Raw genomic sequence first — 17728 nt, 5'->3', positions numbered from 1 at the left:
GTTGTGAATCTTGGCCAAATTACCTATGTCTTCTGAGATGGGGCTTATTACAACCCTGCCTCACAGGGTTGTTGCAGGATTAAGAAAGTGTTGGGACCATGCATCTACCCTCTAAGCTCGTACCATCCTTCAATGCCCAATTCACTGTGAACCCGAAAATACATTAAAAATTTGGGCGCCTGGGTGGCTCAGTGGTTTAGGCCACTGCCTTCGGCTCAGGTCATGATCTCAGGGTCCTGGGATCGAGTCCCGCATCGGGCTCTCTGCTCGGCAGGGAGCCTGCTTCCCTCTCACTCTCTCTGCTTGCCTCTCTGCCTACTTGTGATCTCTCTCTGTCAAATAAATAAATAAAATCTTTAAAAAAAAAATTTGGTGGGCTCAGAAGTCAAATAGAAATAATCATAATAATGTAAGTCCACCTGAACTGCTGATTTGCTCTAAGCAGCACCCCGCATTTGCTCCTGTCTGCCCGATTATCTTGGCGTGTTCCGAGTTGAGAACATTGCTAAAGACTGTTAAAGACCTGAAAGGGTTGCTATGAGAGGATCAGAGAGAAAATATACTTTTATCCTCAAAAAATGCCAAATATTTCTTCAGTGTGTTTAATTATTTTAATGTGTGGGTTGAGATTCTGTCATGATCTGCAAAATATAGCATAGAGTCTTGACAGAATTAACGAGAGAGACTGCGTGTGAAAATGTGCACTATAGTCTGAGCGTGCCCCCCCACTGGAGCAGGAGGGTGTTCAGGGAGAGTCGTGGATGAAGCATTCATTCCCACATTGGCCTGACCTAGGGAGTGGTTTCTACAAGAGGGATTATGATTTCACTGTAACAGATCCCCAGTCTGAATCTGATGAGCTTAATTTTCTGGCTAGAAGAAGTAAAACAAGTTGCACTTGGTGCAGTCACTGGTTTGATTCTTCACGCATCTTTTCCTGACGGAATGTTGCCTTTGGGGCCGCAGATTTTGTTGTGGCAGCAGCGGCTTGATGTCTGTTTGGATGGCTAATATGGGATGGGGCGGGAATTGGTTTGTCTTAGGTTTGGCCAGATCGGGAGTAAATGGTACTTGGAATCTAGACATGCCCTTTTTGAGGCTGTTCAGCTGTCGTAAACAAGATTGAGAGGGATGGTATTGGCAGGTTTTGAGGCAAGAAAATAGTGGCAGATCAGGTAGAGTGTCCTGCCAGACAGTGGAGAAACTTACTAGTGTCACGTTAGGCTGAATGTTAACATCCAGGCACGAAAGGCTAATAGCTGGCATAGGAAGTCAGGTATCGGGGGCCAGGCCTCAGTTATGGCTGACGTGTCAGGCCAGGTACCCAGGCCCAGGAGGCTGTAAAAGCTGCCCAAATTCTGGAACTGTGGTACAAGGTGGATATTTGATCAGAGAAGCGGAGTCTGAATCACCCGAGGTACTTTGGTAGGAGTTTCTTACCTTATTCCAAAATAAAGACAGGACTGTTCCTAGTGTGGGAGGCAAAGCTGAGTTGGGTTGTAGGGCCCAGTAGTGAGTAGAGCTTAAAGAAGTAGGGCAATTGGAACTATAGGAGTTAGAGCATCTTTAGGAGATTTTTCTGACATGAGCATATTTTCAGTTGCTTAATTAAAAAAAAAAAATTTGTTTCCAAGTAATAAATTTATACCAGCTATCTTTAGGTCAAACAGAAGCTCACTGCCTCCCCTGCAGTCTCAGTAGCAGAGACCATTTCTGTCAACAATTTTAGCTCTTTCTTTTAATATTTACCTTTTCTAAATGACATGCTTATAATGCTGTTTATTGATTTTTTTTTTTTTTTTCAGTATTGGACGTAGTGTAGAGCTGGGGAAGTTTAGCATTCCTTTATATTCTCCGCCTACCCTTCCCTCTTCCTCACCCCTACTCATCCTTTCCCCAATAATTGATTACTTAAATCAATCGACAATTAAATTTTTGATTATGCAAATTATATTTATTTGGTTATTTTGGTTCTGTGTTCAATGATTGCTTTTATTTCCTATAAAACATCTTAGTGTTTTCTGGAGTTAATTATCTTTTTTTTTTCTTTTGCGTTGTAACCTCTGTATTTTCCGACAGAATTGTAAAAGTCATAACAATATAAAACTCATCGGATTGTATTTCACTTTTCACCTTGGAGACATTCCTTCAACTTTGCCTCATGGGCTTGCTACATAATAGCTGTTTTTTGGAAATGTTCTTCACCTCTTCTTATGTAAGATTTCTGTTTCTTGGATCCTGAATCTTCCTTTGTTTAGGAGGCATTATTTTATGGTAACGTTCTGAGCAAGGCAGCTTTGGAGGTAAAATATTTTAAGAGCTTTACATGCCTGAAAATTATTCCTTTTTCCCTCTCTCCTCACATTTGATTCATGGTTAGTTAGGTATAGAATTCTCGGTGGGAAGTCATTTTTCTTCAGAATTGTAAAGGCATTGCTCCATTGTCTTCTGGTTCTCAGTATTGCTTCCGAGAAATCTAATGCCATCCTGATCCCTGTTCTGTTGTGTATAAACTGTTTTCCTTTCTAGAAGCTTTTAAAAGTCTTTTTTGGTGTTCTAGAATTTCAAGATGAAGTCCTCTGAAGTAGGTCTTTCATCAGCCATTATTCTGAGTCCTTCATAGGTCCTATCAATGTGAAATTTAAGTCCTAATGAGAACTTTTCTTATGTTTCTTCTTTGAAATGTTTTACCTTGTGTTTTCCCCGTGTTCTTTATGGAGTTCCTATCTTTCCATTATGGGACCTTTTGACATAAACCCCTCATTTCTTTTTTTTTACCCTCTCTGTTTTGCTCTTTGCCTTTTTGTTCTATTTCTTGGAAAATTTCTTCTTTTTTTTTTTTAGTTTAAATTTTAGTTAACATACAGTGCAATATTGGTTTCTGGAGGAGAAGTAGTGATTCATCACTTACATACAACACCCAGGGCTCATCACAACAAGTGCCCTCTTTAATATCCATTCCCCACCCACCTCCCTCCATCAACCCTCAGTTCTCTGCATTAAGTCTCTTACTTGTTTTCCCTTCTCCTTTTCTCCCCCTTCCCATATCTTCATCTGTTTTCTTTCTTAAATTCTACATATGAGTGAGATTACATGGTATTTGTCTTTCTCTGACTGACTGACTTCATTTAGGATTATACACTCTAGTTTTATCCATATCATTGCAAATGGCAAGATTTCATTTTTTTGAAGGCTGAGTAATACTCCATTGTATGTGTATACCACTTATTCTTTATCCATTCATCAGTTGATGGCCATCTCTCCAAAGTTTGGGTATTGTTCATAATGCTGCTGTAAACATCAGGGTGCATGTAACCCTTCGAATCTATATTTTTGTATCTTTTGGGTAAATACCTAGTAGTGCAATTGCTAGATAATAGGGTAGCTCTCTTTCTAACTTTTTGAGGAAACTCCATACTGTTTTCCAGAGTTCGCTGCACCAGTTTCCATTCCCACCAACAGTGTAATAGGGTTCCCCTTTCTCAGCATTTTCACCAACACCTGTTCTTTCCTGTGTTGTTAATTTTAGCCATTCTGACATGTGGGAGGTGGTATCTCATCATGGTTTTGATTTGTATTTCCCTGATGATGAGTGATGTTGAGCATCTTTTCATGTGTCTCTTAGCCTTCTGGTTGTCTTCTTTGGAAAAATATCTATTCACGTCTTCTGTCCATTTCTTAACTGGATTATTTGGTTTTTGGGTGTTGAGTTTGATAAGTCCTTTATAGATTTTGGATACTAACCCCTTATCAGCTATGCCCTTTACAAATATCTTCTCCCATTCTATAGATTGCCTTTTAGTTTTGTTGATTGTTTCCTTCATTGTGGAGACTTTAAAAAAAAAAAAAGATATTATTTATTTATTTGTCAGAGAGAGAGAGATTACAAATAGGCAGAGAGGCAGGCAGAGAGAGAGGGGGAAGCAGGCTCCCTCCCTAGCAGAGAGCCTGATATGGGGCTCCATCTCAGGACCCTGAGCCAAAGGCAGAGGCTTAAACCACTGAGCCACCCAGGTGCCCTGTGCAGACGGTTTTTATTTTGATGAAGTCCCAATAGTTCATTTTTGCTTTTATTTCCCTTGCTGTTAGAGACATGTCTAATAAGAAGTTGCTCTGGCCAAAGTCAAAGTGGTTGCTGCCTGTGCTCTCCTCTAAGATTTTGATGGTTTCCAGTCTCACATTTAGGTCTTTCTTCCATTTTGAATTTATTTTTGTGTGTGGTGTAAGGAAATGGTCCAGTTTCATTCTTTTGCATGTTGCTGTCCAGTTTTCCGAAGACCATTTATTGAAGAGACTGTCTTTTTCTGTTGGATATGCTTTCCTGTTTTGTTGAAGATTAGTTGACCATATAGTTGTGGGAATTTCTTCAATTCTTATTTCCCATTCTGCTTTTGAAGGGTTTTTGTCTTTAATTTGTGCTACCATATTTTCATTTCCTAAGACGATTTTGTTCCTCAAATGTTTGAATGGTACTTAACTTCTATTTCTTTAACAACTTAAATTTTTTTTCTGCTCCCAGCATGGTCCTTATCTTTTGAGTTCATTTTCTGTTTTTCTTCCTCTTTTTCTTTCATGTTAACATTTTCCTCATATGTAATTATCCTTGCCAAAGCTTTATGTTAAAGAGTGTGGTTCTAAAACGTGAGTGGAGCTGTGTGAGGGCAAAGCTTGTTAACTCAAAGGAAGCTGGACATTTCCTTGGAGGACCCACAGATGTCAGTATCTGTGGATCTGCTCTTTTGGGCCTTTTATCTTAAAGAAATCCTCCGTTTTCTCTGCTTGGTATGTATGAGGCGGTGTTCTGGAATGTCGGAGAGAAAGGTATTTTCTGGATTAAGGAGGGAGGGCTCTGGGAAACGAGTCTTATTGCTCCCAGGCAGAATTTCACTCAGTCCCACTACTTTAAGTAATATGCCTCATTCCCACTCACCTCCGGGCCTCTCTGGTTCATTATCTCCAAATAGTAAACCTTCAGGCTTCTCCCTGGGGAGAAGCACCAGTCCCATGGCAGAACATCTGAGATGTATGTGCTGCTCCAGGCATATATGCTACCCAGTGGAGCAGGGATCTGAACCGATAACTTGTAGAAATGTATGAAATTTATCATCTCTATAAATACTCAGATTTAGTGGTTCTTTTTGAAAAACAAAACTGCCCAGAAGGATAATTCTGTGTAAGAAATCTTGTATGATTCCTGTTTCTAGGCTCTACATCTTCCTCCTTGGTTTGGTCTCTTTCAGAGCAAATTGGAGCTTTGGCAGATCAGCACATTGTCCATGTGGCATGTGGCGAGTCTCACAGTCTGGCCCTCAGTGACCGGGGCCAGCTGTTTTCTTGGGGCGCAGGGAGTGACGGTCAACTAGGACTCATGACAACTGAGGACTCGGTGGCAGTGCCCAGGTAAGAAGGTCACAGACGGGAATCTGAGTTTTCATAAGTCAGTTTTATAAATACTCTTTCCTGCTGTTGCTTTGTGAGACTCTGCTTTGGTTCTGCTTTCTTTCTTTAATTGCTGTTTTTTTGTTGTTACTGTTTTTTTGGTGCCACTCCTGTGCCTTATACTTTATAGCATTTGTCACAAAAACTGTAATTATTTATAGAAGTGTCTGTCTCCAGTTAAAAAAATGTGAGTTGTTCAGGAATTGTACTTTATTTATTCCAGTAACCTAGTTGTTAGCATAGTGTTTGGAATTCAATAAATGTTTGAATAAAAAAATCATCTTTTCCCCTGCTGCACTTACTAACCTTTAACTTAAAATTATAGACCTAAATCAATCACTCAATGAAGGACTCTAAACTCAAATCAAAAGGTTGACCCGTTAAATAAATAAAAAGATTTTAAAAAAAGGTTGACCCGTTTTTTAATATTAGCCATCATGAGCATTATGAACAGCTAAAATACCAAACGTACAAATTTTTTTTTTACACAAAAGTACTAATACAGTGGGGTTTTTTTTTTTTTTTTAAGATTTTATTTATTTATTTGACAGAGACCACAAGTAGGCAGAAAGGCAGGCAGAGAGAGAGAGGGGGAAGCAGGTTCCCTGCTTAGCAGGGAGCCCGATGCCGGGCTCCATCCCAGGACCCTGGGTCCATGACCTGAGCTGAAGGCAGAGGCTTAACCCACTGAGCCACCCAGGCACCCCTAATACAGTGGTTTTAAGACTTTTAAATATTTACTTTATTACCAGATCTTAGATGATTTAATAAAGTATCCAACGGATGCTTCACCACTAAGTAAATATTCAAAATACTCAAGTTACTTCCAGATGCTCTCCTTAGGGGGTAGAGTCTCAGTTTGTGGAGGGTTCTTGGTGATCAGAGGCCACTCATTTATTTCCATCACTTTATTCCTGTTCTTTTATCTGACAAACATAGAGCACACCCCCACTGTCATACTTGCACATTCTCTGTAACTGTTTATATAATGACTATTTGTCATACAAAGCTGGGAACTTTTGATGATGAGACCTGGATTATACATTTTTGCATCACCATTGTTAAGGGTGTCCAGCACATTTATTGTTTGTTACAAGACTGTTAAATAAGTGACCTCTCCACCCCTGCCCAGTTATTGTCCCCTTTAAAGGACAAAATACTCTTCTTCCTCTTCCTTTTTTGCCCTTCTTAGATTTTTGTCACTTTAATCAAAAGCTGTTTTAGGGAAAAGAGGAACATGGAGGTAAGCGTGATTTGATTCATTTCCTGACTTAGAACAGGTAGTAACTTGGATTCATTTTTCCAAAAATTAGTTGAATTTTAGGGAAGAGAGAGAGAGTGGCAATAAGAAAAAAAAAGGGCACTATATATATTTTAATGAAATTATGTGAATAATAAGGAAAAGATTTATAATGTAAATGACAAAAATATTTCACTTGTTGAAGACCAGAGATTTAAAGATTTTTAATGGCATTTCATTTCTAAAAATGAAGTAACCTGTGTTATAGTAGCAGTTTAATTTTCAATAGCCATTTCTAAATTATGAATGACTTCTGAGGCTTTGGTCTGTGTATCATTTTATGTTATAACTTAATTGAAATAAATTTCTTAGTTCATACTCTAGTCTTGTAGAAAGTAACATGGCTTTGAAGTCAAACTGCCCTCACACTCTAATACCGGTACTGTTATTAATTAGGTGAGTGACCTTGGGCAAATTCTTTAACTTATCTAAGCCTTGATTTCTTCAGTTGAAAGTGGAGTGTTGTTGTATCGTGTACCTTACGAAGTTCCTGGGAGGAGAGAATGAGATGCATAGGTAAAACACATCCCATGCTTGCATACTTTACATATCCCTCCTCTCTACCTCAAGGCTACAATTTCCCTATTGTTTCTTGTTCTTTTGACCTGCTTCCTTTCTGTAACCAATTATGAAGTTTGTGACAAGGCTAGCAGTCAACCCATAAAGGGAGAATTGTGGGGAATTTGAGTGAAAACTGGCCAGGAGAAAAAGGGCTGTTACTGCATGAAATTTCTGAAACATTGGTCCCCGAGGCAGGAGTGCATTTTCCAGTTTTAAAAAGGAGTTGGGTTCTACAGACTATGGATACCTGTATAACTTGGGTAAATGTCCAGGGAATTATTCTGAGAGGCAAAAAAGCCAATCCCAAAAGGTCACCTACTATATGATTTTATTTATATAACATTTTTGAAATGACAGAATTTAAGAAATGGTGGGTGAATTAGTGGTTGTTGGAGGCTAGGGGTAGGGGAGGGGAGTAGTGGTTATAAGAGTTTAGCAGGAGGAATCGTTACGGTGTTCAGCTGCTCAGTACTTGACTGTGGTGGTGGATACATGAACCTACACAGGTGGTAAAATTAATACACAGAATTGAGTATGAATAAAACTGGAGAAGTGTGGATGAGATTTGTAGATTGTATTAATGTTAGTGTCCTGGTTATGATCTTATTATTCTAGTCTCAGAAAATGTCACCACTGGGGAAAACTGGGCAAAGTGTACAAGGGCTCCTTCTATCATTTCTTTTTTTTTTTTTTTTTAAAGATTTTATTTATTTATTTGACAGAGAGAGAAATCACAAGTAGGCAGAGAGGCAGGCAGAGAGAGAGGAGTAAGCAGGCTCCCTGCAGGGCAGACAGCCCGATGCGGGGCTTGATCCCAGGACCCTGAGATCATGACCTGAGCCGAAGGCAGTGGCTTAATCCACTGAGCCACCAGGCGCCCCTCCTATCATTTCTTACAACTGCATGTGAATCAATAAAAAATAGTTGGGTTCTATTAGATACTAAATTTGTATGTGAGTTCTGTTTCATAAGCTTTCTGTATGTGAGAAAAGAAAACAGTAACAAAAGTAATACCTGTTTGTCATTCGAAATAATCTGCTCCCCCACTGGCCTCTGTCTTCTAAGATGGCCCTCTCCTGAGAGGACGGCCATCTGACTCCTCTGTTCCACGCATAGACTTAAACAAGAGGATCGTGGCAACTTGCAGGCTGTTAAATTAGAGAGCAGGAAATATTCCCAGCTGCCCAAATCTGTGGGCCAGCACTGAGCACCATTACGTGGACTTGTTTCGTTCGTTTTTTTTACCACAACCCTATGAAATAAGTGCTGTTCTTGTCTGTGTCTTTCACATGAGCAAGCAGAGCAGGATTTGAAAAGGACTCTACAATCTCCCTCTTACCATCCTAGGGAATTTGGGTTTGGTTCTTATTTTTTAAAAATTGTGATAAAAAAATTGTGGTAAAATACACATCACATGGGATTTTACATCTTACCCATTTTTTTTTTTATAAAAAGATTTTATTTATTCACTTGACAGAGATCACAAGTAGGCAGAGAGGCAGGCAATCAGAGAGAGAGGAAGGGAAGCAGGCTCCCCGCCGAGCAGAGAGCCCGATGTGGGGCTCGATCCCAGGACCCTGGGATCATGACCCGAGCTGAAGGCAGAGGCTTTAACCCACTGAGCCACCCAGGCGCCCCAGCATCTTACCCATTTTTAAATGCATAGTTCAGTAGTGTTAAGTCTATTTATGTAGTTGTGTAAACAATCCCCAGAAATTGCAAAAAAATTTTTGCAAATCTTACAAAAATTAGTCCATACCCCTTAAATAACAGCTCCCCATTTATCCTCTCCCAGCCACTGGCAAGCAACATCAAACTTGATTTGTATGAATCTGACTACTCTGGGTATCTTTCATAAGTGCATTCATAAAGTATTTGCCTTTTTTTTTTTTTAAAGATTTTGTTTATTTATTTGACAGACAGAGATCACAAGTAGGCAGAGAGGCAGGCAGAGAGAGAGGAGGAAGCAGACTCCCTGCTGAGCAGAGAGCCCGATGCTGGGCTTGATCCCAGGACCCCGAGATCATGACTGAGCCGAAGGCAGAGGCTTTAACCCACTGAGCCACCCAGGCACCCAGTATTTGCCTTTTTGTTACTGGGTTTTATCACCTAGCATAATGTTCTTAAGTTTAACCCATATTGCAACATATGCAGAATTTCCATTCTTTTGAGGGTTGATTTAACATTCCCTTGTATGAATACAGCACATTTTGTTTTTCCATTCATCTGTTGATGGACACTTTAGTTGCTTCTACTTTTTGGGCACTGTAAATAATGCTATTCTGAACAAGAGTGTACAGATATCTCTTTGGGACCCTGCTTTCAGTTCTTTTAGATGTATCCATGGAAGTGGGATTGCTGGATCATTGCATTGCCCTCATTTTGAAAGCCACATAGACAGCAGCCACATTCCTAGGGATCTCTCTTCTATAGCTTATTCCACTTTTCACTCGACTGGAGATGACCAGGTTGGAATTAACAAGAGTGTGGTAATGGGATTAAGTGCAGATGCATTTTTTGGTCTTGTTTTGTTTTTTTTGTAACTGCCTAAGAGGTAGGAAGTTAGTGAAAGATCTAATAGAATTAGATCATGTAAGATTATGCATTTAATTTTAAAAAGTCTTTTAGAAAAGGTGTTATTTATTACCACTGTTGGGAATATTTCTCATCACTGTTTGGGAATGCCTTCTTAAGAAGAAAGCCTTTTCTGTTTTAGGTTAATACAGAAGCTGAACCAGCAGACAATATTACAAGTTTCCTGTGGCAACTGGCATTGCTTGGCTCTTGCAGCTGGTAATATAACATTGAAATACATGCTAATGTTATGTTAATGTGGGAACCATTTCTCTTTGCATTTGTGTGTGATGTTATCTAACTGACCCCTTTAACACACTGGTCCTGTTGGACAGTGGTGTTTCTCAGACAGCCTTTGTGCAGCTCATACCTTTTTTGGGGTGTGGACAGTGAAGGAGGTGGTCATCATTGCTCTCTCAGGGAAGGATGAGAAGGAGGCAGGACTGAACCTCAGTGTTCTTGAACATATGGAAGATTGGTTTTTCTTAGCTATAGTCACTCTCAAGCTCCCAAATAAGTGAAAAGGAGGGAGGGAATTAGGGGAAACTAAGTTTGCAAATAATACTGTATTCCATGTTAGAATAAATTTGAAGGGAAATCTGTACCAACATGCCATGCTTGATGCTCTGTGAGATAGTCCAGCTCAAAGCCTGGACGTCCTGAGTCCTGGGGTTCATGATCTTGGTGTGGTTAGAATTAGTTCAGTTCCCTTAGTGGATCTAAGCCTGGTAACTGGCCTAGTCACAACTAAATTGGCTTACACATTTAATTTTTTTCTTTTCTTTATATAAATGTTAATAGCCTTTGAAGGGCAGTAAGACTCAATTTATCTCTCTGTTGTAATGACAAATGGGAGTTTTGGTTTGGCAGTCCTTTTTTTTTTTTTTTTAAAGATTTTATTTATTTTATTTGACAGAGAGAGATCACAAGTAGGCAGAGAGGCAGGCAGAGAGAGAGGAGGAAGCAGGCGCCGTGCTGAGCAGAGAGCCCAACGTGGGGCTCGATCCCAGAACCCCGAGATCATGACCTGAGTTGAAGGTAGAGGCTTTAACCCTGAGCCACCCAGGCGCCTCAGGTTTTGGCACTCTTCAGAGCATGAAGTGTCTCTGTCCCTTGCTCTTAGGAGGGTTTGGTAGGTTGAAGGGGAGCAGCTAACAAATGATTCTCCTGCGCAACTAGATTGTTCTTACGAGGTTATTTTTGTGAAAGGAACTTGTATCATGTCTGGTAATACCAGTCACCCTGTCTTTATTTCAGATGGTCAGTTCTTCACATGGGGAAAGAACAGCCATGGGCAGCTGGGCCTGGGGAAGGAGTTCCCCTCCCAAGCCAGCCCGCAGAGGGTGAGGTCCCTGGAGGGCATCCCCCTGGCTCAGGTGGCTGCAGGAGGAGCTCACAGCTTTGCCCTGTCTCTCTCAGGAGCAGTTTTTGGCTGGGGGATGAACAATGCAGGGCAGCTAGGGCTCAGTGATGAAGAAGGTAAGTAAAGTCTTCGTATGTATCTCTTTAGTTCAAAAACACTTTCATCTGTTTAACACACGCTTCTTGAGAATCTGCTGTGCGCTGGCCCCATGTTAGGTTCTAAGGGTGCAGCAGTGAACAAAACAGATGATACGCTCGACTTCATGGAGACCGCACGCAGGTGGGTGGAAGTATAGTATGTCAGATGTGTTTGAGAGGACGGTGTCCTGTTTTATATATGGTTTCCAGAGAGGGCCTTTTTGATAAGACGTTTGAGCAGAGCCTGAAGGAGGTCAGGAGGGAAAAAGGGGACATGTAGCCATCTGGCCAAAGAACGTCTCGGTCACAGGGAGCAGGGTGTGTGGAGTCTGTATTGTGAGAAAACAGGTGGTGTATTCAAGAGGGGAATGAGCGAGGGGAAGTGCAGCAGAGCTGCTCAGAGAGGCAGTATAGGCACGATGATGTAAGGCCATGGAAGGCAAAGGAGAAAGTTCCTTTCTTGGCTTCCGTCACTGAAAGGGGAAGACTGTGAGTGTTTTGAGGAGAAGACAGATCCAGTATAACGTTGGCTAGCGTAGGCTCCAGAGAAGCTGGAAGACCAGTTTGGAGGCAGTGGGAATGAAGTCGGTTAGGAATATACTGTGAAGGTGGGGCCCGTTGGTTTTGCTCATCGTTGGGTGTGGTTGGGTGTGGTTGAAGGAAAGAGAGGAAAAGTGGGAGGATGAAATTGCCATTTATGGACTGAGGGAAACTGTGTGTGTGTGTGTGTGTGTGTGTGTGTGTGTGTGTGTGTTGGGGGCTGGCGAGTGGACAGCGTTGGGGAGTGTGGGGAAACCATGTGTTAGGTTTTAGATGTGTTCAGAATGAGGTGTCCGTTAGATACTCAAGTGGATGTGCAGGCAGGAAGCTGAGTATGTGTCACGGATCCAGGAGAACCCAAAAGTCATGCTAAGATAGTTGTGTATGTTTCATCTCAAAACAAAGGGAAGTGACGTTCTGATTTTTCTCTTATTGTAGATCGAGAGTCTCCTTGCCATGTGAAACTCTTACGAACACAGAAAGTTGTCTATATTAGTTGTGGAGAAGAACACACAGCAGTCCTCACAAAGGTAAGGGACTCAGAATATTTTGGTTTGTTCTGTGATACTTTGGTGCTGGGTATGGCACAGATGAGGATTGTTACTCGATTAGTTTTGATAGTATCTTTTAGAGTAGTGATGGTGTTTAAAAACAGTTCAGTATAAGTAACCTTAAAGTATAGTATATAGCAACATTCTGTGTTCCTCTAAAACCATTTAAATATGTGAAAAATACAGACCAATGTACTTCATGTCTTAAAATTATCAACCTCTTTTTTCTTAAATTATCACATGCAGAGAGAATGAAAATGTATTTTTATGTTGAACAAATAGTGTTAAAGATTCACTTTAATAAAATGCCTTAACATTTGTTCAAGCACAGCTGTTAAAGAGTAGTTAACTGTGGAGAGTGCTGTGAAGTGTGTAAACCCAGCGATTCACAGACCTGTACCCCTGGGGCTAAAAATATATGTTTATAAAAAAATTAAAATATTAAAAAAAGGGTAGCTAACTTACCAATGGGTTGTGGAGCATTTAATTTCTTATATATGAATGATTGTGCAAAATCATCTCATTTCACCTGTTTCCCCTCATTTTGTTTTGCTTCCTCACACATCATCGTGCTTTGGAAATTTACAGATGGCACATGGTCCCTTGAGCAGTGCTGTCTTTGGTCCATAAAGATGTAGTTCTTAATTTCTTTTTTTAAATTACTTTTCTACTTAATGAACATTGCAAAGAAGGCATTTTGGTGAAGGAGCAAGTGAGTGTCGTGTTCTTGTACACACTGTTGTGATGTGAATCTTGTGTACAGAGGCTTTCTGATGTCTGTACTCAAACTCAGAGATACAATGTAGTCATGTCATGTTTTTCCCTTGTTAGAGTGGAGGTGTGTTTACCTTTGGCGCTGGTTCCTGTGGACAACTTGGACATGATTCCATGAATGATGAGGTTAATCCAAGAAGAGTTCTGGAGCTGATGGGCAGTGAAGTAACGCAGATTGCTTGTGGCAGGTGAGTGCCCTGAAGAGCTTCCTAGTGTCTGTTAAGACCTTGAAATGAATCTTGTCTTTGTAATGACAGAGCATGGGGTTAGACCTAATCACTAACATTTTTTTTTAAAGATTTTATTTATCTAAGAGAAAGAGAGAGAGCAGGGGGAGGGGCAGAAGGAGAAGCAGACTCTCCGCTGAGCCTGAAGCCTGGAGCCCGGATATACGGCTCAATCCCGGGACCCCTGGTATCATGACCGAAGCTGAAGGCCAAGGCTTAACTGACCAAGCCGCTCAGGCACCCCTCTAACCACCAGCATTTTAAGAGATCTTGGCTGCGTACACATCTACAGTGAAAGTTTGGAGAAAGTCCGATCTGAGTAGAGTATGGCGCAGATAGGTTTTAGATGAGTGGAGCAGGATGGGGACATGAGACTTATTTTGGGATAAAGACTAGCAGGGAGGAAGATATGAAGAAAGGAAAGTGAGAGAGCGTCAAAGAACTTCTTGGAAATTTTGCCTGGTCTACCCTGCTTCTTCCCTGTCATCTCAAAGGCCTGATGCAGCTGGTCATTCAGCCTTTTCCAAGTCCTGCCATCTTGCTCATTGCTTTAGAGTCTCAGAGCTAATGGAGAGCCAGCCACTGCAAAAACAGTCAGAAGTCAATGTGGGGTGGCATTTCTAGGGGGTACCCAGAGGCAGTGCTGTGCTCGTGTGTGGGGGCTAAAAGTCAGTCTCAGTGCATATCACTAGCAGTAGAAACAATGCTGAAAAGTGAATTTATTTTTCCCCAGACAACACACCCTAGCCTTTGTGCCTTCTTCTGGACTCATCTATGCATTTGGTTGTGGAGCAAGAGGTCAATTAGGAACAGGGCACACTTGTAACGTTAAGTGCCCATCCCCTGTGAAAGGGTACTGGGCCGCTCATAGTGGCCAGCTTTCAGCCAGAGCCGGTAAGAACGATTTTCATTGGAATGTAATGGTATTTTAAATGATAACAAAGTATTGTTTATAGAGCACGTATCTATATTCTACCTTGGAGTCTTTTGGAGGAAAAGAGTATGAGAGATTTTCTTTTCTTTTTTTTTTTTTTTTTAAACAATCAACAGTTATTTGAGTAGTTACTATGCATGAGGGTCTATAATTGAGATCCTAGAGATCTCAATTGAGAGTAAGCAAAAAAAAATATTATTTTGGCTCTAGGGACCTTGGTAGTGGTGTATAAATTTTATTTGTTATTATTGCTGTTAATAAAAGTTAATGTTTATGTAACTAAGCTCTATTACTTACTTATGCTAAGGACTGAAAACAACCTTAAGAATTAGTAGTTAATATTTCATGTTGTAGATGGGGAAATTGAGTCTTAAGGAGGTTAAATAACTTGTCCAACATCACAGAGATTCTGGGGGCAGGAATTAAAACTGGGTCTGCCTCACTCTAGAGCCTGTGCTCAATGCTTGTGCTATTAGTTTCCTTTTGCTTTTGCTATTCTGGTCATAACATGACATGATTTCTTTTTATGCCATTGTTTTCTTCTCTTAAAAAATAGTTAAATAGCACAGTGTCCATTTCATTGGAAATCAAAATGAGGCAGTCATTCATATGAATGACTTGAAATATTGAATCCAGCGGCTGACAAGAAGCTGGAGAGTCATTAAAAAGAAGTGTGATTTAATAATAACTTGATTTTGAAGACTATAAAGTGACTTATGGCTTGATTAGGACTTTTTTTCAAGCAATAACTACCATAAGTTTCCTACTAGGTTATAAGAAACTTAAGTGCAGGGGACTGAGTCTTCTTTGTAAAACTTGTATACAGCACAAGGCCTGGCACAGACTTCTCAGTCAAGAAAGATTTATGGAGTGAATATATGAGCATATAAAAATGCAGTGGAACTCAAAATACAAAATAAATAAGATTTGGTTTTGGTGATGTTCCCCAAAGTGAAAGAATGGCTAGGTGTCCTCTGCCATTTGAGAATTTCTTTTACACCAAGGCTTTGTTGACATGCTGGGAATGCATGTATTTAAGAAAAAAAAAAGCAATTTCATAAACTCGGGTGTTGTATAGGTTAATTTGAAATCACAACTTTTTGAGGTTTGATTAGAACCTAACTTGTGTGATCATAAGTTTGTGTTTGTATGTCTGCCAGAACGATTTTATAACATAAGTAGGTAAATTTCAATTCATCATGTAAATGCTCTGGTTTTAGGACCCTTCATGAGAGTGTGGGAGCACAGAGGAGGGCATCTAGGAGTATTCTGGTTAGAGGAAGTTTGAGCTGTGTCTTAAAGCCTGATTTGGAGTTAGCCAGGTAGAGGACTGTGAGGGAGCAGGCAGTGGTGAGTAGCACAGAAGCACCAAGGCAGCCGTGCTGAAGGAGGCACCATGGTGGAAAGGACAGTGTGCACCGAGGGTGGTGGAAGGAAAAGATGTAGAGACGGGATAGTGCGGTATATTGGGAATGAAAGCAATGTTGGCGGTGTTGGAGGGTCACTGTGGAGACATCGTGATGGGAAATAAAGCAGGGAGTAGGAAACAGAGGTCCTTGGAGGACAAGCGTCGTCCTGGAGGGGCTGGAGAACAGCACACTCAGATGGTGTTCTTAGACGTGTTACTGTTGATATCAGTGACTTTTATTTATTCATTTTTTAAGATTTTATTTATTTATTTGACAGAGACAGCGAGAGAGGAAACACAAGCAGGGAGAGTGGGAGAGGGAGAAGCAGGCTTCCGGCCGAGAGGGAGCCCCATGCAGAGCTGGATCCCAGGATTCTGGGATCATGACCTGAGCTGAAGGCAGAGGCTTAACGACTGAGCCGCCCAGGCGCCTCTAGTGACCGTTTTAAACTGCACATCAGTGGCCGGAAAGATTAGAATGAAAAATGGAAACAACATCAGGATTAGCTTGCTGTTGGGGAGGAGGTAGGGGTAGAGTTGGAGGGGAGAGTACCTTTTTGTACATTTATTTTTAAGTGAAGTAGAAACAGTTTTGGGCACAGAGCCAGGAGAGAAGGTTTCTTCCTTGACATAAATAAAATGGATAGGAAAGCAGTCTGAAGCATATTTTGGAGTATTAGGAAAGGGGATCAAGGAAGAAGCTTAATTACTGAAAAATATGCTCTTGAAAAAATTTTTTTGACAGATCGCTTTAAATACCATATTGTTAAACAGATCTTCTCTGGAGGAGACCAAACTTTTGTACTTTGCTCCAAATATGAGGTAAAGAATTCTTTCAACTATTATTTTGGGGGTGGAATAATGGTGAACCAGTATTTATTTCAATAAATAATTACATGAAAGCAATATTACTCTTTGTTTCTACCGATTTTATCTTATTAAGGTAAGCCAACTGATTTTGAAGATGTTCTCTCCATTTTGCTTCCTTGAAGTGCCAGTAATTTTCCTGGTATTTTAATCATAGACTTCTGATTTATAATTTAAAATCATTTGTTTATGTCTACATTTGTTCCAAAAGATATTTAAGGAGGCCTAGAGAATTTATACTTACTTTGGCATTATTTGCCTTTCCCTTTCTTCCCTATTAGGTAGCAACAAATGCTGGGTACTTGAGAACTTAGTGGGTTTGTTTGATGTGAATGAATATATGCTAAATATAAAAGAGATGATGCAATATTCAGATATCCTTTATTATTTATCATCTGCTCATAACACCACACTAAAATTTCACATTGTGTCCTGTGTCACTCTAGTGGGTAAGTCAGGAAGAATGATGTTCCAGTATCTTTCAGCATTGTAGGTAGAGGAGAATATGGTCCAGGTAATAATCTGTGACAGAGCTGTAATCCCTTCCCTCCTCCTGGACAAGGGAAGTCATTCTGAAACCTGGGACATGGTTCTGTTTTCAGCCCTTCACTCCCTAGCTTTTGGGTACCCTCCCCTCCCCTCCCCCACCAGATTTAATTCAACCAGCTTGTAGGGAGGACCTACTATATATCGTGCATGGATCCTTACCCTCTCATGGAACAGCAGGGAAGAGCTGTTTGTGATGATAGAGGAGTCAGAATTGGTTGGGAAGAAAATAGGAACTGTGGAGACCGGCGGCCCTTTGAGTCCTGGAAATTCTCCCCATCCGTCTGATACTTTGCCATCTTTAAATACACAATGTTCTTGCCTTCTAGTCAGTGTAAGTCCGTGATTTGGTAGAAGAGGTTGTGCTGGAGCCTGAGGCTGCAGGTTGGACAGTGGAAACTGACAACTAGATATTTTCCAGGTCAGGAGCCTGGAGAAGGTTCTGTTTAGTGCTGCCATCTGGGGTGATTTGGAACTGCTGCTTTAGACCTATTTTAGGCCCAGCTT

General features: G+C 40.7%; 1 protein-coding gene across 4 annotated transcripts in view; it reads left to right on the top strand.

Annotated features, from left to right (window-relative positions):
- HERC3 (HECT and RLD domain containing E3 ubiquitin protein ligase 3) overlaps positions 1–17728 on the top strand; it is a 122307-nt gene that overhangs the window by 49664 nt on the left and 54915 nt on the right. For all 4 annotated transcript variants that reach the window (XM_045987936.1, XM_045987919.1, XM_045987926.1 and 1 more), the window contains 7 exons: positions 5241–5400; positions 10017–10093; positions 11132–11353; positions 12353–12444; positions 13297–13427; positions 14200–14360; positions 16554–16630. In XM_045987936.1, coding sequence (XP_045843892.1) covers positions 5241–5400; positions 10017–10093; positions 11132–11353; positions 12353–12444; positions 13297–13427; positions 14200–14360; positions 16554–16630 — 920 coding nt within the window. The remainder of the gene's footprint in view (positions 1–5240; positions 5401–10016; positions 10094–11131; positions 11354–12352; positions 12445–13296; positions 13428–14199; positions 14361–16553; positions 16631–17728) is intronic.

The sequence above is a fragment of the Meles meles genome, chromosome 2, assembly GCF_922984935.1.
Source record: "Meles meles chromosome 2, mMelMel3.1 paternal haplotype, whole genome shotgun sequence".
Taxonomy (NCBI): domain Eukaryota; kingdom Metazoa; phylum Chordata; class Mammalia; order Carnivora; family Mustelidae; genus Meles; species Meles meles.
Note: the sequence above shows the minus strand (reverse complement) of the source record. Positions and strands in the feature narration are given on the sequence as shown.